The sequence below is a fragment of the Cervus canadensis genome, chromosome 4 (assembly GCF_019320065.1).
Source record: "Cervus canadensis isolate Bull #8, Minnesota chromosome 4, ASM1932006v1, whole genome shotgun sequence".
Lineage (NCBI taxonomy): Eukaryota > Metazoa > Chordata > Mammalia > Artiodactyla > Cervidae > Cervus > Cervus canadensis.
Window position 1 is genome coordinate 59,282,335 of NC_057389.1, and position 21,994 is coordinate 59,304,328.

General features: G+C 36.0%; 1 protein-coding gene and 1 non-coding gene across 6 annotated transcripts in view; one reads left to right on the forward strand and one right to left on the reverse strand.

The window, feature by feature from the left end:
• FAM13B (family with sequence similarity 13 member B) overlaps nucleotides 1-21,994 on the forward strand; it is an 83,905-nt gene that overhangs the window by 56,616 nt on the left and 5,295 nt on the right. For 2 of the 5 annotated variants that reach the window (XM_043465416.1, XM_043465418.1), the window contains 11 exons: nucleotides 5,568-5,632; nucleotides 8,116-8,164; nucleotides 8,575-8,722; nucleotides 11,418-11,483; nucleotides 12,889-13,099; nucleotides 13,684-13,813; nucleotides 15,054-15,135; nucleotides 16,771-17,000; nucleotides 19,374-19,457; nucleotides 19,685-19,780; nucleotides 21,862-21,945. In XM_043465416.1, coding sequence (XP_043321351.1) covers nucleotides 5,568-5,632; nucleotides 8,116-8,164; nucleotides 8,575-8,722; nucleotides 11,418-11,483; nucleotides 12,889-13,099; nucleotides 13,684-13,813; nucleotides 15,054-15,135; nucleotides 16,771-17,000; nucleotides 19,374-19,457; nucleotides 19,685-19,780; nucleotides 21,862-21,945 — 1,245 coding nt within the window. The remainder of the gene's footprint in view (nucleotides 1-5,567; nucleotides 5,633-8,115; nucleotides 8,165-8,574; nucleotides 8,723-11,417; nucleotides 11,484-12,888; nucleotides 13,100-13,683; nucleotides 13,814-15,053; nucleotides 15,136-16,770; nucleotides 17,001-19,373; nucleotides 19,458-19,684; nucleotides 19,781-21,861; nucleotides 21,946-21,994) is intronic. The other 3 variants (XM_043465417.1, XM_043465420.1, XM_043465419.1) reach the window with 2 other exon arrangements.
• Nucleotides 7,477-7,613, reverse strand: LOC122441179. Its single transcript, XR_006269300.1, has one exon. It is a non-coding gene; the product is annotated as a U4 spliceosomal RNA (small nuclear RNA).

Genomic DNA, 21,994 nt, shown 5'->3' on the forward strand with positions numbered 1-21,994 from the left:
CTCTAGTTATGGCAAGGGAGGATTACTCTCCAGTTGTGGTGTGTAGGCTTCTCATTGCGGTGGCTTCTCTTGCTGCAGAGCATGGATTCTAGGGTGTGCAGGCTCCAGTAGTTTCCATGTGTGGGCTCAGTAATTGTGGTTCTCGGGCTCTAGAGCCTGGGCTCATGGGCTCAGTTGCCCTGAAGCGTGTGGCCTCTTCCTGGAGCAGGGATTGAATCTGGACCACCAGGGACCACTGGACCACCAGGGAAGCCCTGATAAACATTTTATAAGCATCTTAACATGCCTAACAAGCTGCATGGCAAGGTTTAAAAAAAAAATTCTACACCTTTATTATAAGCTAAATGCTTGCATAAATTTGATTATAAACTAAATGCTTGCATAAATTTGGCTGTTTCTCTTTCCTTCATCAACCATGAATGAGAGTTTCCCTTGCTCCACATCCTTGCCAGTGTTTGGGATTTTGGCCATGCTAATAGGTGTCCAGTGTTATCTCGTTGATACAGTTTACAGTTCCCTTATGACATAGTGTTCAGCATCTTTTCATATGCTTATTTTGCCATCTGAATATCTTTGCTGAATTTAGGTCTCTTGTTCAGTTTTTGATATAGTTGTTTTCTGAGTTTTAAAAGTTCTTTATTACTTTGAGTAAGTCTCTTATCAGATATAAAATATCAGGTCTTTTGCAAATTAGTATTTTTTTAAATGTACTAATGAATTCTGTAGAAAATCTTAAGGGTTTTTGTATTGATATGATGAGATTGATCTTTCAAGTTATAACAAGTTGTATAGTAATTTGTACAGTTTGAGAGTGGAAACCATCAGTAAATGAGTAGCCTGATTTGAGTTCACATCAAAATATCTGATGCTATCAGTAAATTTCTCATAATGTGCTGTGCCAAGATGCTTCAGTCATGTCCAACTCTTTGTGACCTTGTGGACTGTAGCCTACCAGGCTCCTCTGTCCATGGGATTTTCCAGGCAAGAATACTGGAGTGGGTCTCTGTGCAGAGGATGTTCCTGACCCAGGGATTGAATGTCTCCTGTGGCTCCCACAGTATAGGCGAATTCTTTACTGGTGAGCCACTGGGGAAACCCAGATTTCTCATAAAATCAATTCATTTCAGGAGTAGCAGACCTTCATGGCTGGCACCCTGCCAAATTTGCGATTATTTATATCTTCTGAACCCTGAGAAATTGCTGGAATTTAAGTACCTTCTTTCAGAAGTGAAGGCCAGAAGTATTTGGGATGCTCTAGCAGACAACCAAGAGGAAGAAATAGCTATCAATTGGACTTGAATTGTTATGAGACTCCACTTTCTTTTTTTAAACAGAAATACTCAGTACCTCTGGCAGGCAACAACCATTCAATAATGTGTTTTTTTAAATCAGTCTATCTTTTTAAAACAGTCTCTCTTTTAAAATTAAAAAAAATTGAGGTATAGTTACCATATTACATTAGTTTCAAGTGCATAACATTCAGTACATATATATATTGTGAAATGATCACAAGTCTAGTTATTAATACCTGTTACCACAGAGTTAACATTTTTTTCTTGTGATGAGTCTTTTAAGATTTACTCTCAGCAGCTTTCAGATATACAATATAGTATTATTAACTATAGTTACAGTGATGTATATTATAGTTCTGTATCTTATTTATTTTATAACTGAAAAGTTTATACCTTTTGACTACCTTCACCCATTTTCCCCACTACCAACCCTCACCTCTGGCAACCACCACATATGTTTTCTATATAGCTGTTTGACTTTATTTTAAAATTCCACATAAAAGTGAGATCATATGGCATTTGTCTTTGTCTAACTTATTTCACTTAATCACAGTGCCTTCAAGGTCCGTCCATGTTATTGGAAGTGGCAGGATACTGTTTTTTTTTAAATGGCTGAATAATATTCCATTGTGTGTGTATATATGTGTGTGTTATCTATGTATACACACCCACACAGTAGAAAATTATTCAGCTATTTATCTATTGAGGGATGCTTAGGTTGTTTCTGTATCTTGACTATTGTAAATAATACTGCAATAAACATGGGGGTGTTTATTGGTGCATAAACATGCACCTATCTTTTTGAAGCAGCATTTTTTTTTCCTTCACGTAAATGTCCAGAAATGGAATTGCTAGTAAACATATGGTAATTCTATTTTTAATTTTTTGAGGAGCCTCCATACCATTTTCCTTAGTGGCTGTATCAATTTACATTTTCATCTCCAAAACACTAGGGTTCCTTTTTATCCACATCCTCGCCAGCACTTACTTTGTGTTGTTTTTTTGATGATAGCCATTCTAATGGGTGTGAGGTAGTACCTCACTTTGGGTTTGATTTGCATTTTCCTGATGGTTAGTGATGTTGAGCACCTTTTCATGTACTTGTTGGCCATCTGTACTTCATTTTTGAGAAAATGTCTATTTAGATGTTCTGTCCATTTTTTAATTGTATTATTTGTTTTTTGCTATTGAATTTTATGAGTTCTTTATATATTTTGGAGATTAACTCCTTATCCAGATACATGATTTTGCAAGTATTTTCTCCCATTCTGTAGGTTATTTTTTCATTTTGTTGATGGTTCATCTGCCGTGAAGACCTCATCACTTTTGACCACATTAATTCAGTGAAAGAAATTGGGCTAGACTGAAGAATATTTAATATATTTTTATATAACCTTTAAAAATTGTGGATCATTATGATGTATATAATATTGTATATAAACTATACCTCAATTAAAACATTTTTTTTTTAAGTCTCCATAACCTAACCGATGGGGCTTCCCAGGTGGTGCAGTGGTAAAGAATCTGCCTGTCAATGCAGGAGACACAAGAGACACAGGTTTGATCTCTTGAGTTGGGAAGATCCCCTGGAGTAGGAAATGGCAACCCACTCCAGTACTCTTGCCTGGGAAATTCCATGAGCAGAAGAGCCTGGAGGGTTACAGTCCATGGGGTTGCAAAAAATTGGACATGACTGAGCACATACCTTTCACATTTAATCTAACTGACAGAAAAATTTGAGTTGGCAGCTCATTTAAATGGAAAGTTGTTAATCAAAAAATTTTTTCTGCTTAACCCACAGCAGAATTTTGCTCCAGTGTGTTTTTATATCTGTTCAACTATAAAATCAAGTTGGAGACTACAGTTTTAAGTTTTTCTGGATAATCTAAATCTTTAGATTCTAAAGTTCTGTAGCTTTATTTCTGCCATCTGGTGGTTGAAAATGCTTTAGTAAGTTTTCTTATAAGCAGATGAAGTGTATAGAATAAAGCGGGGATAGTTAGCTTATCTAAAAGAAGTAGCTGCCATACTTGAGCAAAACTAGGTCAGTGGAGATGGAAAGATGAGCGGCTAAGCTGTGTGGAAGTATCAGTGGTGGATGGCTAAGAAATGGATGGAGACCAAGGAAATTACTGGTCTTTAATTAGCTCCTGTCAGTAAGCCCTACAGCCCCTAATACCTTGGCAATATGATTGTGCTGTAGCTGCTGCTCCCACTGTTGCTGCCATTGCCACCACCTTTTTTCACCAAAGGGCTTTCCTGAATTGAGACCGGCGTGCCTTACATGTCCTTTATGAGGACTCTGATGTTTGTGGAGAAGGGAGGGAAGACAGCACAGGCTGCTTTGTCATCTGATATTTTAGAAAAAGAGCTTTTCTCTTCTTGTGTATAAAGGATTGAATATTTTATCTGGAATAAATTCTGCGAAAGTAAAATTTTTATAAGTGATGAAGTATATTTTACTTTCTAAGGAAAGTATTGCACATTCCCTGTATGCTATGTTAAATGAAGTCTGGCTGTATTCTAACATGACTTTAATAACTTATTTTTCTTTGTCCTGGGATATTGTACAGAGCACAGTTCTGCACTTGACTCTGAATTTCATCTCTCTTCTCCACTGCTGGACTGTCAGCTTTTGCTGCTGTAACTGCATTTTTTTAAAATATTATCCCTAATTGAGATCTTGTTTAATACTTTTCACTATTTAAGAATTATGTTGCCTAAATCTGGGTGGAGGATATGTGGATATTAGTTATATCAGTGGTCATATTTTATTCCAGTTATTTCATAGCAAAAAGAATTATAGGTTAAATCAGGGTTGGTCATGTAATAGTATGCTTTATAATAGAGCTTTATAGCTTTCTTTTTTTTTTGTTTTGTTTTTTTTGTTTTTTTTTCTTTATAGCTTTCTTATAAGCTCTTTCTTTTGATTCTCTGACAACAACCATAAGATAGGCACATAAGTAATTGTTACTGTCTTATTTTTCATCAGAAGGAAAGAACTGGGATTTGAATTTGGTGGAGTAAAGCAAAAAGGCTCATTTTAAATATTGAGTCTGTGTAATGGTTTTTCATGGTTCCTGAAACCTTCATATTTAAGACGGTAAAGCTATATTCCAGAGCATGAAGGTTGTTGAAGTCTGATTTTTAGATCAGTGGTTCTATACACTTTGGGTCCCAAGGACCTCTTTATACTCTAGAAAATTATTGAGGGTCCCAAAAAACTTTTATTTACGTAGGTATGTCTATCAGTATTTAGTATATTAGAAATTAAAACTGAGCAATTAAAATGTTTATTAATTCACTTAACATAATAAACTTACCCAAGGTAACATAAATAAGATTGCTTTTTTTTTTCTTAATAAAAAGCAGCTATTTATTTATTTTTTATTTTTAAAAGAAGATATTTTGAGGCATGGCATTGTTATATATACTTACGGATCTTGCTACTGTCTGACTTAGAAGTCAGCTGGATTCTCATATGTGCTTCTGCATTCTCTCTGTTGCTATAGATTCTTTTGTTTCAAGTGCATGAGGCTAGTTAGCTTCACAGAGATACATAGTTCAAAAAGAGTATTTTAATAACTTTTTACAGATTGTCTTTCACATTAAACAAAACTGCACAAGTAGTAGTTTCTTAAGAATCTAGGAAGATCAAATCTTGTTGATTTCTGAGGTGATCATCAAAAACACTAAAAGGTTTACATAGTTTGAAGTAATGCGCAGGATAGTTGTATTAGACTTCATAGGTATTTATTTTAGGGAGGAGTAGGCATGGAATGGTATCTCTAAGCCCATTGGAAAATTAGGGAGCATTCTCATATGCTTTTGAGTTTCAGAGTTGTTTTTTCAAATATATGTCATAAAGGGATCTGGTGAACTATGTGACTCCTCTGTTACCTGCTAGGAAGTTAACCAATTTGTATGTTCATTGCTGACAAGAAAGAGAAGTAGCAGATCATCATTTTAGAGGAGAAAATTCTAAGGAAGGAAAAAGAATGTGATAGTAGTAGCAATAGCTATTGCCCAATAGGGTAGCAAGAAGTACCGGGTCTTCATTTTATACACACGCACCCCCATACACACAACTCAAGTTTTGAGGAAGGTAAATTACCCTCTAACAAAGGATGTTAACACCTACAGACTATTATTATAAGTAGTAGTTAAAAGAGGGGCATTTGACTAACTTGTAATCTAATATCCTAATTTAGATTGGAAACTTCTCAACTTTAAGGGGATGGGAACTCCATTAATAAGTGGTGTTCTTTTTGTCAGTGTGTAGGTATATTGTTAGAGCCATGCAGTGACCATGGTGATGGTGAAGATGACTGTCTTGAGAGGTAAGCATTTTTTCTTGTTGCTGCTAATTAACTATTCATTTTGAAAATTGGAGTTCTTAACAGATTCTGGGGTGAATTTTTTAGATGAAGCTTTCTGTTACAGCGTATATTTTAGGTGAGCAAACAAAACCAAACGTCTTATTTTGATGATAAGTGTAAAGCATATTGGAACTTCCCAGATGGCTCAGTGGTAAAAAATCCGCCTGCCAATGCAGGATACTCAGTTTGGACCCCTGGGTTGGGAAGATCCCCTGGAGAAGGAAATGGCAACCCACTCCAGTATTCTTGCCTGGGAGATCCCGTGGACAGAGGAGCCTGGTGGGCTACAGTCCATGGGGTCACAAAGAGTCAGATAGGACTGAGCTACTGAGCTGCAGCAGCAGCATAATGCATATTAAGTGTCCATAAATATTCAGAGTAGATGCAGGTTAAGACAGGTGTTATAAATTGGAAAACATTCAGAAATTAGAGCACTGCCTTCTTGGAAACACTTCAAACTTTTCACTTGATTTGTAGAACAGTTTGGGAGTTTACTAAATACTCTGAATACATGCTTCAGTGAGTTAATTCATAAGTCTTGGAACTGTGGACAACTAACTGAAAGACTGTAACATATTTGCCTCAACAAACATATAGGGATGTTTTTGCTCCTATTCCCGTCCCTCTGTGTGTCCCAGTACAGTCCTGTGCAGTTAGTGCTTGTTTGTGTCCTTGACTAGCGGTAATGGAAGGGGGCATTCCCTAGGCAATAAGTCTTTTAACTATATGTAGTCCCCATAGATACTTGATAGAGTCCCTTTGAACAGAAGCTTTTTAGAATGTTTTAAAATAAGTTTTGGATGTCGTTACTCTTTTCATGATTCGTTAAGACATTGCTAAAATATGTGGATAATTTTCTTAAGAATGACAGTTTGATCTTCTGAAAACACATCAGTAATGAAGTTGCAGACTAGGCTGTAAATACTGAGAAATCCCATACAATGTTACTGATTTGGTGGTAGCCTGTTGGCAAGGGTAAACTTGCATCAATGTTGTTGTCTCTCTTAATTGTGAGTAGAAAATGTGTTCTCTGAGAATTCAAGTAAATTCTTTGGAGCCATGTCTCTGGAGCATCCCCCTACACTGAAGGTACACAGATTTCCTGCTTACAGCAGCTCCTTGTGCTTCCTTTCAGGAGGCAGGAATGATCCTCTTCCAGCCCAGGGAATATTGGAACTATGGGCTGAAGATAAAAGATTAACAGCATTAACAGGCATCCCCAAAATGATGACATCTGGATTTGATAGAACAATAAGGATCCATCTAGTGAGGACTCAAGCTTTTTTGAGAAAGCTCTTTCCTCTTCAACTTACGTATAGATTAGCAAACTGGTTTTTAGACCAAAACATTTTCTCGGTTAGGTAGATTACATTTTACTTGTTTAACCCTCATGTTTCTCAAATTTAGATGATTAGGTCTTTCAATCTGTTAGGCTAGAATTTAACTCATTCCCCAATTTGTTCCCACTCTTAAGAAAAAGAGGGCCTTTGTTTGCCGGGGAGTTGAGTTTGTTTTCCATGTTCCGCAGACAAGGTAATTATGTATATATGAGGAGCTGACTTGCCACATTTAGCTCAAGGCCTGTCTTCTGAGTGCAGTTTTATGGCGGGGAGGCGCAGCGCCTCTGAGTGTCACTGTAGATTGCATTGGCACAGTGTCTGGGGATGAGAACATTCCTCCAGTCAGCATGTTGATAACTTACTGTGATACTGGATATTCTGTTGAGGTCAAGTAGGTAGAGATGATTTGTGACAGCTTGCTTTATCACTTGTTCTAGATAGGGATTAGTTTTTATAGGGAAATAAATGAATTGAAATTTTATAAAATTTCCTTTTAATGTGTTACCATTATGTTTTGAAGAAAGAGAGGTTTAGTTTTCAATTAGCAATAATCGCACCTCGGATAAACCTCATTGGCTACGATACTGCCACTGCGCAAACCTGAAGGAGAGGTTTAGAAGTAGTAACTTTGTTTTGATTGTAATAGAATACCATCAGATTTAAAATTTAGGACATAGCTATACCTTTAAAAAAATCTTTAAATGGAAAAAGATGTCCCAGAATATGGAAGAATGAAGTCAATTGGTTAAAACTATTACTTATTTTATAAAATCTTTTCCATTATATATTCATTTCTTTTGTTTTTTTATTTATTGTGGATTATATTTTTCCTTTTAAAGTGCTTTTCATTTTGGGGAGTGAATGTGTAAGGGAGTGGTGAATGTACTTAATTTTTCTGAACATGAACTGATTCTCTGGATATTTTCAGCAGTGTGTGTTTTTCAGATATAGGGCTCCAAAGAATGGGCATATGTGCAGGTGTTATTTGCTTTTCTCACACTATAAATGCTATCTGTATGAGGAAGAGAGGAATCAAGATAAGAAATATGCAGTGATAGTAACCAATTTATTCTTAAAAGACTAATAACTTTACTTGATTTTTAGGAAAGAATATTTGTCATTTGACAGTGATAAATTGTCACACTTGATTCTGGTAAGAACGACTTTTCTTTATGGTTCTTTAAAATTTGACTAGGTTTAATCTACCAGTTATTGTATCTGGCTTTTGACTCTTGGGTTTAATAGGTTTAAAGGAGATTTAAATGCAAATACTCTTACCAGTTGTTTTACAATCAAGCAGCAACTTGATTTGCCACTTTTGGTTTTTGGTTTGTTTTTGCTTTTGTTTTCTAATTTGCCACTTTTGATCGCAAGAAACTTGTTTATGAAAACAGTTTCCTCAGTTTGGGATCCAAACTTTGTCTTGAATGCTGGGAATGGGACAGTTGCCTATGTAGGCACAGTAAACTAATGAGGACCACAGAAGAACATAAGCTGGTTGTTTTTAAATAGGGCGTGAAAAGCTTCTTGTTTGTGAAATGTATTCTTTATTTTAAAATACAGGATTCTAGTAGCAAGATATGTGATTTGAATGCCAACACTGAATCAGAAGTGCCAGGAAGTCAAAGTGTTGGTGTTCAAGGGGAAGCAGCATGTGTCCAAATTCCACATTTAGATCTGAAGAATGTTTCTGATGGTGATAAATGGGAAGGTAATTTTACCCACACACATTATTTTTTCTGATAATGTTATTTGTAACTGAAATTACCCAAGGCAGTAATGAGATTACTGCCCTTTTCTGAGCAACCTTATTCGTTTTTATTTGATTCATATAATTTTACTCAAGTGCGCTAATGAAATTATGGGACAGTTATCTCATTTGAATTAATTCTTATCTGATCCATTAGCTCTGAGGATGGATGTTAAAACATAAAGAAAATAAAATCAAGGCTAGGCTTTTGTTAATTGTTAAACTAGGTGCTATCTCCCAGTTTTTGGAAGTCCAGTATGTTAGGGTTTAGGGATCTCACTACTTTAAATAGAGAGCCTATAATACAGCTACCTTTTCTTTATAATCAAAAGAAATACATTTAAAAAGAAATTATCTTCAGAGGTATTTGTAAGTGAATATTGTACTCTGTCCCTGTATCTCTGTTAGGTTTTGAAGGTATGGGAGCAGGGTCCTAACAAGTTTTACAAAGGAGAAAAATTTTAATTTTAACTTAAAAAGGCAAAACCACATGGGTTAGAACTCAGCAGATGTGTATTTAAGACCTTCATTTCATTGTATGTAAGTTTTTTTTTAATCAAAAGGAGCAAAAGCTATAAATAAATACCAAATGATTCAGTGAATGATCGGCATGCAGAAGGGTTTAATGAGGAGTATATGAATATCTACTGTTCACTTTGAAATCCACGAAGAAAACAAGATGGTTAATGGAATGGGAATGTTATGAAGCAAGTATAGTAAAATGTTAATAGTAGAATCTAGGAGATTGAAATATGGATGTCCTTTGTAAAATTCTCTAAAAACTTTGCTGTGTATTTGTAAACTTTCAAATAAAATGCTGCAGTTGAGGAGTAGAAATAAGACGCATATTTGGGTCCGGGGGGGCCTCTGGATCATACTCTTTCCTTATGTAAAGAGATAAGGAGACCACTCAGAAATCTTAAAGTTACATATTTGTTCACTTGAATGACGATCCGTTCGTAATCTCATCTTTGGCAAGTTAGCCAATGGCATATAGTGGCAGTAACGAGGAATTGCAATGCCAATATCATGTACTCCTTTTGCCACCTCAAGTCTACACACCTGATCACATTTGGAGCATTTTTATTTATTTTTAAGGTATAGCCAATATTTTAAAAGCACCAACCAAGTCATTCTGCCAGTCTTTACTGTTGTCTTTAAACCCCCACTCCTCCCTTTTTGGTCTAAATGTTTGGCATGCCCAGTGGTGTATTATGTGTCATAACTTAGACTAAATCAGGAAGTTATCTTCCGTTTACTTTGTTCTGGGTTATTCAGGATGTTTGGGGTTTATGAAGATGCTCCCCAGGGTTAGGGATATATTAGCATTCTGGTGGCAATGAAGATCAAATGTCCCTTTAAGTTACTCATCCTGGCATAGGTACTGAGGAGTGGCGGTCATCAGAGCATCCTTTGAGCTGTAAGTTAGGGAAGGAGTCTCTGAAAGATGAAGCTGGGCTTCTGACAGCATTTAATGCTGCTGCTTTTTGGAGGATGTAGATAAAGAGCCCTTTACAGTCCTTGGTCTGAGGGTCCTGATCTTGTTTAAGCATAGAAGACCATTTGTTTTCCATTGTCTGAGGAGATAGGACATTCTCTGTCCAGCTTCAGCTTTCTGAGGGCTTCCCTAAAGCGAGCCTGATGCTAGGCTCTCTTTTGTTGCCTTGTTGGAATCCACCATTTACAGATTGTGGTGGTAGGGAAGGGAAGGTCACTATGTACTCCTGATCCCTGATTTTCAGTGTCTGAGCTGTCCTGGCTCAACAGCTGTGACAAGTCCACATAGACCTCCTGCTGGCTTTTCCAGGAATACGGATCAGTGACTTTCAGAGAGTCAACAGCAGTCGACACCTGAGTGAACTTCTCAGCCATGAACTCTGCATGTGCTTGGGAGAGTGGCTGTTAGCAGACCATGTTGTTCTTTCCACTTGTGCCCACAATACAGAGACTGATTTTCCATAACTGGGAGTTTAGGATATTCTAAAATAATAGTCTTCCTCAAGAAACCAAATTACTTTAGATCTGCATACCTTGGAATAAGCGATGTACCCCGTTTGAAGTGACCTAACAGAGAAGTAGGGTGTCTTCAAATGGAGAACCATCTCATTCTTCCTAAGTATGTGGGTTTAGGTTTTTTGTATTGTTCCAAGGGTAGTCAGCAAAATGCAGTTAGCGAGTGGGTAGCACATGTCTGCCACCAGTATGCATTTGTAGCCATCCAAAGGTCTTGGTTTTTAATGGAAGTGGACATCTTTACTTCAGATTCTTTCCTGCTGACTCTTGTATGAGATAACAGTAGAATCTTTTCACAGAGCAAACCAAGGGAGATATTTTTCTGTCAAATTGTTTATACTGAAAAGCTTCCACAGTACCTGATTAAGTTTCCATTTCTTCAGTTTTATGTTTGAGTTTTAATAGAACAGCCCTACTTTAATTTTTTTGCCTTGCTTGCTGAAATGGAAATGTATGTTTGTGTTTGTTTTTAAAGTTTGGTTAGTAGTAATTTCTTTGAATAAAGTTTTTGAGCAGAATGCCTAACTGGTTTTAGGGAAATGTTTTTGGTATCTTTGGCTTTGTGTTAGTTATGTGTATGGTTTGTTCTGACTGTGCTGTGTGTTCACTTTAGTATTTTTTGCCATTTTTTCCATTTTATTAGCGTCATGCCCTATCACTTTTCCCCTCATTGATTTCAAAACAATGCATCTGCAGAGAGATGGGGAGGGTAAGTATGGTTCACCATAGTTTAGCTTTTTTGCCTTTTTATGGTTCACTTTGTTTGCCTTTTTATTAGCCCTTCTCCTGCTGTCCCCAAATATTAGGAAAACTGGGTTAAGAATGATACCCAGAAAATACTGTTTTTTGTTAGTTCCCTCTTTTCTTAAAACAGGAGATTTCTCATAAAATGTTTATTACCAGTTACTTATTTTCTGGGAAGCAGGTACAAGGGTTGCTTTGAAAATCACTTTATTGCTGGGTTTATTACGGGATTGCACGCTATGTACCCAATTTTTAGTTATCAGATTGATCTGGGCTTTAAAAACTAAGTTGATTATGTTCTTACTATACTGAAAAAATGTAGTGCTTTAAATTGCTAATGCATAAAGTTAAACTATTATTAGTAGCAGTTCATAGGTATTGTGTGAAAACAAAGAAAACGTCATTCTTGCTTTTTGACACTGTCAAGCCAATTTTTGCATCCTAAAATACTTAACTCATTTTTGCTATTAAAAGCCAGAGCATCAAAAATTTACACTGTAGTCATATATTAAGTTAATGTGAAGATGGAAAAGTCCCAATCCTCTCCCCAAATCAAGGGATACTTGAAGATAATTTTGTATTTGGAGTATATTTGTGGGTTGTGTGTTTTATCTGTATGTGTTCTGTATGTAATCAAGCCTTATTTGTGCAGAGACATCAGATACCTCAACACAGCTTCATTTGAGAACTTACAGGATAGCTCCAATAAAATAAATGTGCTTAAGGAGTACTGCTATTAAATTTTGTCTTGTTAATACTTTTGGGTTTAATTATTAAAATATGTATTATACACAGGAATCCTGTAGCAGAAAATAACCACCTCTGTTTAATGTTAGAGTCCAGGTACTGTCAGGTGAATTAGCTGCTTGTTTATATATGTAACAGTTCTTTTGTTGGAGTCCAAGAGCTCCATTTGCTGAGTATTCTGAATAGCATGGGGAATAGCTTCCACTTCTTAACATAGTCACTTGACAGTGAGGGACAATTTATTCATCTGGCAGCATTTGGCTCAGTTAAATTCCCAATTAAGAACTGTTAAATGTTTACTGTTTCTAAATGAAGACTTTTCCCTACTTGAAAAATAGCATTTAGTATAATTTTGAAGAGCTTGACAGTGTCCCTTCTTGCTTTGTGACTGGGTTCAGAAATTTAAAGTGTAACTCCTTATGTGAAATTAGAACTGAAGTAAAAAGTAAAGCTCAGACAATTTTAAACTGTAGTAGGCTATATGAAGATCCTAGGATCCCATAAATATTATATGAACCACTACAGAATGATATGGTTTAAAGAACATATAGCTGATACTGTGTGACTTTTTTTCATACAGAACCAAGAGACCCATGGTACTATTCTTTGTGTTTGTTTTCCAGAGCCGTTTCCTGCTTTTAAGTCTTGGCAGGAAGACTCTGAGTCTGGAGAAGCTCAGCTGTCTCCACAAGCTGGAAGAATGAATCATCACCCCCTGGAAGAAGACTGTCCTCCAGTATTATCACATCGGAGTTTAGATTTTGGGCAAAGCCAGCGTTTCCTACATGATCCGGAAATGTTGGATTCCTCATCTAAAGCACTTTCTTTTGCTAGGTAAGTGATTTTTATGTTCATATGGGCAGTGAATCCTATCACATACCCAGGTCCTTTGAGAGATTTTAATCCTCTAGGCCTATAATTAAGAGCTTTTGTCCCAATTTCATGAAGCATGCTTTTGTGGTTTATTATTTTGAGTGGCCCTAAATTCTGAGTTCATTGAGCATCTATTAAGGTCTGCTCTCTAATAGACATCTTTCCGTGATGTATTTATTTTTTCATTCATGACTGAAATTGATCCTGAAAGTTAAAACGTTTCCTTTGTAGTTTGAACAATCAAAAGAGCTCTAAGCTGCTTGGTGTTTTTGTTTCTTTTCTGCATTTGACCAAGGGCCTTTTGAATAATTCCAGATTGTTTTCATTGCTACTGTGTTAGCTTTTTGTGGTCTCTAGCTTGGTTCAAGTTTCTTTTTACCACCTGTCCTTCAGTGTTAGGGGTTTAATTGCACTTAAAAAATTTACTTCTTGATAATAGTATGATGTTTTATCAGGGTGATAGGAGAGATGGTGTTGATAATTTGAAAATTTAACTAACAGTGTTTACCTCTTTTTTTTTTTTTTCATCTCTTGTTTTAATTCAGGATTCGAAGATCATCCTTTAGTTCAAAAGATGAAAAAAGAGAAGACAGAACACCATATCAATTAGTCAAGAAACTTCAGAAAAAAATCAGACAATTTGAGGAACAATTTGAAAGGGAAAGAAATGGCAAAGTAAGTTTGTAGCACTGTCTGTTGTAAAGTAGATCTGTTGGAACTTAGAGGACATCCTCCCATCTCTTTCCTGGGAGAGAGAACTAATCTAAGATGTCCAGAAAAGTAGCACTCATATAGATCTGAGATCATATAGTTCCTTAGGCTTCTGATTCTGGACCAGTGTTCTTGCCATTGTACCACTGAATTTTTATATTTCTGTTGGAAAGGAGCTTGTTGAATTTTAAGGCAAATACTTTACACTGACAAATTATATTAGTGCTATTTCTGCTCCCTTAAAAACCACAGGTAGCCAGGGGAGGTGGGGGTGAAGGGGTAAGGTATTTGATCGTTAGAACATGTGAAGTAGGAAAAGTCTTATGCTTGAACTCAGAAGATGCTTAGTTAGATCTGCTTTCTGCCAGTTGCTAGACCATCCTCTGAGAGAGCTTTACTTAATATCTTAATATCTTACTTAAAGTAAGATAAATGAAGATTGAGTGAAATCTCTGCTGTGAACACTGTCAAATACTATTTGAGCAGAAATTAAAATAACCTTTGGGAATTCCCTGGCAGTCCAGTGGTCAAGACTCCATACTTCCGTGCAGGGGGTGAGGGTTCAGTTCCTGGTTAGGGGACTAAGATCCTGCATGCCACACTGCGTGCTGCAAAAAAACAAAAAAAAACACCCCAACAATAATAACAACCCCATTTTGCATACCCACAAAGATTTTAATGATTATTTCTTTTTTTTTAGAATCTCATTTATTAATTTTACTGAGGTATTAACAAGTTTCTTAAAAACATTATATTTATGAAGGAATAGTGTCAGTCTGTGAGTAGATTTATAGTCGTAGAGTTGTAGGTTGGATTATCTGGGAAGCATTCTGAGACAGCTTTCAGTGCATGCCATTTCAAGGGAGTGTTAGGGAGAATTGCAGCTGTAAGGAGTAAGGCAGCATGGTTGAGAGGAGAATGTAGACCTGGGATACAGTTGCATTCATGGCCTCAGCCTGATTCCACAGTGTTTCAAGCTAGGATGGCCAAGTTAAGATGATTCAGGATTGACTGAATTAAGATGAAGAAGCCAGGCTTTTTTAATCCTATATAACCAGTCATGGATGTGAGCTGCTCCGGAGGAGGGGGTTTTGACCTTGGGCCAGGCAGCTCATGTAGTCAAAGGCAGTTCCCAGAGAGGGACTTAGCACAGACAGGGGTTGATGAGTGCATAATCTGTGATTTTGTTTTTCTAATTTTTCAGCCCTCCTACAGTGATATAGCAGCCAATCCAAAGGTATTAAAATGGATGACAGAGCTCACCAAACTGCGAAAGCAAATTAAAGGTATAAAATGGGCCATTTTTCAATATAATTGCATTTTAAAATATTATTTATAGTAATATCTGAGCATTATAGTTATAATTTTTGATAACTTTAAATCTTGAACACTGGCAAAATAAAAGTTCTCTTGTTCTTTTATTAGTTATAATCAAAGTTGAAATACTGTATTGTTTTCTTCCAGATATCTTTCCTCTTCTTTTATTAGTAATAGCCTTTTGATGGATGCTCTAGATGATACAGTCATAGGTGGTATTGTATTGTGAAGTTTATTTGAATATTTCAAATATTAAGCAGTTTTGAATTTGGGTAGGTATTAAGAATTTTTGATGGGTATTTCATCTAAGACTAAGAATATCTAATCATCAGTCATTTATACTACAAAGACTAAATTGTAAGTTATGTTGAATAAAAAACTGGGTCTTGTGTTACTGGGTATCAGCCTAGTATAGTAGTTGCTAAGAAACATTTACTTTGTGGGTATTCAGTGAACATGCTTTTTAATAATTGTTAATACTTAAAAAATTATCTGTACCAAGTGTGGGTGTATAAGTTGGAGCATCACATTTGGTTTACTCATTTGAATTTATAAAATAAAAATTTTAATGTCTATAAGTACCAAGTTATTGAAAACATCTCAGGTTGTAGCAGTGAACAAGACAGAGTCCCTGTTGTCACTTGAGTTTATTTACATTCTTGTGGTTAAGTAAGTTCTCCTACTTATTTATAATTTTCCTTTACAAATTCTATAAAAAAATTTCTCATTTAACACCAGTTTCCAACCATCAGTGAAAATCACTACTTTGAATGTATTACTAATGAGTGTCATTAAAATATTAGTCTCCTAATTTCCCAGTTTTCTTTCATTCTTACTGTCCTATGGTAAGTGCATTCTCTGCATCCAGAATTATTTTTTATTAAAAAAACTATGTACTGTCTTTTTTTATAACTCTTCAGTGGGCTTCCTTTTCCACTTAGAACAAAGTTCAAACCCTTTGCTGGCTTTCAAGGCTTTCTATACTCTGCCCTTTTCCCCCATTTTATCACTTTTCCTTATTTGCTGTTTTTTTAAATATGTCATGGTTTAGGAACATTGACTTGACTGTTGCCTCAACTAAGGAGAAATGTTCTTCACCTAAATCTTCTATACTAGGTTAGTCCCTTTTTATTCCATGTTCAGCTAGGGTGTCACCATATCAGAAAGGCCTTCTTTGTCAGTTCCATCCAAAGGAGTTGCTCTTTCAAAAAGCTTGTCACTTTAACATTGTGACATCATTCTATTTTATCTTCTTTATAGCACTTAGCACTAATTGAAATTATTTTATGAATCTGATTACTTACTTTTTGTTTTTTATTTCCTGAATATATGACAACAGAGACCATGTCTGTTTGTTTACTGCTGTTATGCTCATCAGAGGATATTACTCTAGTAGGCATTCTATGAATATTGGTTGAAAGAAAAATCGTACAGTTCTCCTGTTGTATATATATAATTTAAATATTTCATGTGACCTTGAAATACCTGAGCCTATGTGTTGTCGATGTATACTTTCTTCTTGTATGTCTTGCGTTTCTTTTAATTTAGTTGCATTTTAGTTAAAATCAGTAGTACTGATTTATCCTCTTGGTTTTAAAATGTAGATGCAAAACACAAAACCTCTGATGGAGAATTTGTACCTCAGACACGTCCACGTAGTAACACTCTTCCAAAAAGCTTTGGCTCTTCTCTAGACCATGATGATGAAGAATATGAAGATGACTCCAAGGTCATTCATAAGGAGAAGAAGCCATCTAAGGAAGCAACACTTGAACTTATTCTGAAAAGACTGAAAGAAAAACGTGTCGAGAGGTGTCTTCCAGAAGATATCAAAGTAATCTTGAACTATGGTTTTTGCCCAGACTAGCCTTTAGAATCACTGAAATAAAATAATTATGATAGAGGCATAATGATGTCTAGGTAATCTGCTGCCCTGAGTCTACAAGTTTGCAGTTAAGAAAAATGTTTTTATCAGCACAACAGAAGTACCTGAGTCACAATAATAAAACTAAGAAAACTTGAATGTGATCTGTTCACTTATATTGGAAGCAGTTAGCAAGATGAGTGTGTTTGATATACCTGAGTTTGAATCTTGGCCTTGTATCTTAGTAGTTGCATGTAATAAACTCTTGGCTTATGCCAGTTCCTGACTGTGCATTCTTCCAGTGAATCCCTTCAGTAGCCATGTGACTGTGATTATGTCCATTAAAATAACACAGTATGGCTATGAGGACTAACAATGCGTTTTCGTGATGAACCATTACTCAGTATAACCTATGCTTAGGGCAGTCCTGGCCAAGGCACTTGGCACCCAAGATCATTTATCAGTTGAAGTTTGCTGAAGGAGTGCAGAGGTCGATTGCTTCAGGTGAACTTTTGTCAGGTAGTGATGAATCCTGATGTGCAGCCCTCTCGACAACAGAGTACACCTCATGGTCTCAATATTAGTCTTTCTCCCTTCAAACAGAGCTGGGCTTAGAAATTCTAGTCATTGCCCTCCCAAGTTTTTCTTGGTTTTGCTTTTATGTTATACCAACCTCCTCTCCTCCCCACCCCCTTTCCTATAAATGATTTTGATTGGATTAGCTTTATTCAGATTCATTCTCCTAGGTTTAAGATTCAAACTTGAAGTTGAAATTAGTGTTTTACAAAGTCTACACTCAGCTATCCTTTACTGAGTGTACTTAATATAAAATACTTGTTATAGAAAGTACATATCCTCTGAATATTTTTTTTTTTACCTTTTATTTTCATTCTGGTGGTAAAGAGGGTCGTTTTAACCACTCCTGGTAGTAACTGGAAGGCTTCCCTGGTGGCTCAGTGATAAAGAATCTGCTTGCAATGCAGGAGATGTGGGTTTGATCCCCAGGTGGGGAGAATCCGTGGAGGAGGACTTGGCAACCCACTCCAATATTCTTGCCTGGAAAATCCCATGGACAGAGGAGCCTGGTGGGCTACAGTCCATGGGGTTGCAAGAGAGTCAGACATGGCTTAGCGACTAAACAACAACAGAGAGTAACTGGAGAGTTTGTTTGGATTAAAGTATAGTCTGTGGAACATTGGTTCATTGGTATGTTAAAGATCATGCTGTGGAACAGAGGGAGAGGGGGTTATGGGCAAATAAATTTGGGGCTCCTGCCTACTATCACTGGAGTACTAAAAGATGTCAGAAGAGTATCTTATGTATCCAGATGAAGGGGAGCAGAAATCAAAGCGTAGAAGTATAGGGTCACAAATCGATATTGTTGAGCTCTTTTCAGGAGCTTTCCACTGTACTAGTACCAAATTTTCTTAATAGTTTAGGAGAAATACCAAGTTATAAGATCTATACTTGTGTGTGCATGCGTTTTGAACATGTGCTCACACAGAACAAAATTATAATGCTAATAAAAGATTATGTGCACTGGGAAGACCCAGAGGGATGGGATGGAGAGGGAGGTGGGAGGGGGGATCGGGATGGGGAATACATGTAAATCCATGGCTGATTCATGTCAATGTATGGCAAAAACCACTACAATATTGTAAAGTAATTAGCCTCCAACTAATAAAAATAAATGGAGAAAAAAAAAGATTATGTGCAAAATTAAATGATAATAGGCCTTTATTTTGTTTATTGTGTGCTGAGAAGGCACTGTGTAAATGCCTTTACAATGTATTAACTTGTTTAGTTCTCATTAGAATTCTATGAGATAGGTGAAAGTGAAAGTCGTTCAGTTGTGTCTGACTCTTGGAGACCCCATGGGCTATGCAGTCCATGGAATTCTCTAGGTCAGAATACTGGAGTGGGTAGCCTTTCCCTTTTCCAGGGTATATTCCCAACCCAGGGATTGAACCCCGGTCTCCACTTTGCAGGCAGTTTCTTTTTCAGCTGAGCCACAAGGGAAGCCCTATGAGATAGGTGACGTTATCCCCGTTTACAGATTAGGATATTGAACAAAATGAAGGTAACTAACCCAAGTTCACTAAGCTCTTGTATTCATAACTTATTCAGATAAAACATTAATCAAACCACCAAAGGGATTGGTACCTAGTTACCAGAAGACCAGATTCTCCAGGAGACTGAAAAACATTGCCTACAAATCCATAAGCAAAAGATGTGTTCTTATTAACCTAAGCTAGAGTAATGGGCTGATCCTTTCAACCAAATTACTTACATTGCTGAAGGGAATGATGTAGCTAATGAGAGGGTTTTTTTTTTAAATTCTAGAAAATGACAAAAGATCATTTGGTAGAAGAGAAAACAACTCTCCAGAAAAGTCTTCTTTATTATGAAAGTCAACATGGAAGGCCGGTAATGTTTCTCTTGATGAAAAGATTTGATTTTCTTTCTTACAGAACATGAATCACTTTTGTGGCCCACATCTTTGAGCTGTTTCTTAGAGCATTGTTTCCTACATTTGGATAATTGCCTGCTTATTTAAAATAACTTTTTAAAAATTGGAGGGAAGTCATATTGCCTAATATTTTAGAAATTATAGATTTCAGATGACTAGGTGATTTCCGTTTTTCTTGCTTCAGGTGACCAGGGAAGAAAGGCATATTGTTAAACCTCTCTATGATAGATACAGACTTGTAAAACAGATGCTGACAAGAGCTAGCATCACTCCTGTCCTTGTAAGTAAAACATGCGAGTATTTATCTAGTTCATTTTACCAAGACCCACTCTTGCCAAAAAAATCCACATGGTAGTATATTGGAGAAATACATAGCCAAGGTAACAAGGATTGTGTATGTAAGGTGAGGTTACTGCTTTTAAAATAATAGGAAATTAATAAGTGCCTACTACTATCTCCCAGGCACTCTTACAAGCATTTTAATCCATGATTATGTTATTAAGTCCTGACAAGTTAAGTTACAGCAGATAGAGGATGGTAGCCTCATTTCACAGGTGATGAAATTGAGACTCAGGAGTGATGTGCCCAGGGTCATCTACTTATAGAATTAAAAACTCATATTTCAGACCCTTGTCTAATTTCTTTCCATTTAAATTCAAGTCTTTGAAAATACATTACTCTTGTGATGGCTATTAGTTCCCTTAACTGCAGAATAATATAAACCTATTTTTTCATCTTTTTAAATGAAAAAGTCTATTAAAATAATATTATATATTCATATATATGTGCATTTTTTTAAGAAAAAAAAAACTCTTAATAACTTACATGCATATTGAGTGCTATCTCCAAGTTAACCATTAGGTGGTAGGGCCTGTGTCTCAGGCTCTAATAGAAGACAGCATGTAGCTCATTCTGCATCAGGGAATTCATTCTTTGGTACTTATAGTTTGCTTAAACTTGCTGGCCATTTTTATGTTGATGGCCTCTTGAATAGGGGTTCCCTTTAGGCTTTGACATTTTGCCCTTACAAAAACATTCTTTTATAAACTGACCATTTTTTTAGTTGGCTGTCACTCAACAGAACTTTATTTAGATATTAGCAGTTTTCTTTGAACAGTGAATCATGTATAGTTTATACTCTTTTCACACATAGCTAGTTTATTTAATACTGATTTTATCTTTTGATTACAAAGTGTTTCTGTGTGTCATTGACATTTTCATAATTCCATAATAGTATAATTAGTCTTTGAATTTATTTATGAAAATCACCTTAGAATTCCACAGGTTTGTCTTTAAAAACTGAGTCTAAAAAAAAAAAAAAACTGAGTCTATAGGAAGCATTTCTAGATCTTATGGACTCCTAAATTTGACTATCATAAAGAAAAATTTGGAGTCTAAAAGTTAAGCCAAGACAATAGGAGAGAATCATTTTTCCAACTGCCAACTGGTACTGGCAGTTCCTCACAAATTTAAACATTGGGTTACTATATAACATAGCAATTCTCTTCCTTGGATATACCCAAGAAAATTGAAAACATTTGTCCACATAAACTTGTAGGCACGTCTTAAAAGTAGCATTATGAACCATCCAGATTTGCAGCCAACTGATAGGTAAATATGATGAGGTATATCTGTATGGTGGAGTATTATTTGCCATGCAAAGGGATGAAGTACTGGTACACACTATGACATGGATAAATCTTGAAAAACACTTAGGCTAAGTGAGAAAAGCTGGACACAAAGGCCACTTCTATGAAACATCTAGAATAGACCAGCCCATTGAGACAGAAAAGAGATTGTTGTTTGCCATGGGCTAGGGAGAGAGGGCTAATGAGTACAGTTTCCTTTTAAGGTGATGAATTGTTCTAGAAACAGATAGTGGTGGTGGTTGCACAACTTTGTGAATATACTAAAAACCACTAAATTGTATACTGTAAAAGAGTGAATCTTATGGTATATGAATTACATCTTAGTGAACTGTTATTTTTTTTAAAAAGAAATATAGAGGGGTCCTCAGACCAAGAAAGTTGATAGCTTTGTTAAAAAGAAAAAATGCTCCCAATTAAATTATCAGTAACACTTCATTAGTTAGAATTTTAAAAACATTCATTGAATGAGCTCTTTAGAATTACCTAGACATAAATTACCATTTATCACTCTTATGCATACATAACAAGTAAAAAGCAAAAATATGGTCAGAAATTCCTAAAAACTTTAAAGCATATGGTTAGGAATTTGAAAATAAAGATTAAGATCGTTAAAATAAAGTTTAAGATCTGTTATACTTTATTTTATCTGTAATAACGAAGTGAATCTTCCTTAAATACTAAAAATGTGACATTTGTATGTTTATTGTCACAGGGATCTCCATCCACCAAGCGAAGAGGTCAGATGTTACAGCCAATCATAGAGGGAGAAACTGCACATTTTTTTGAAGAAATCAAGGTAATCCTTAAGAGAAATCATTCTGTGATCTTTTTCCTAAAGGAAAAGT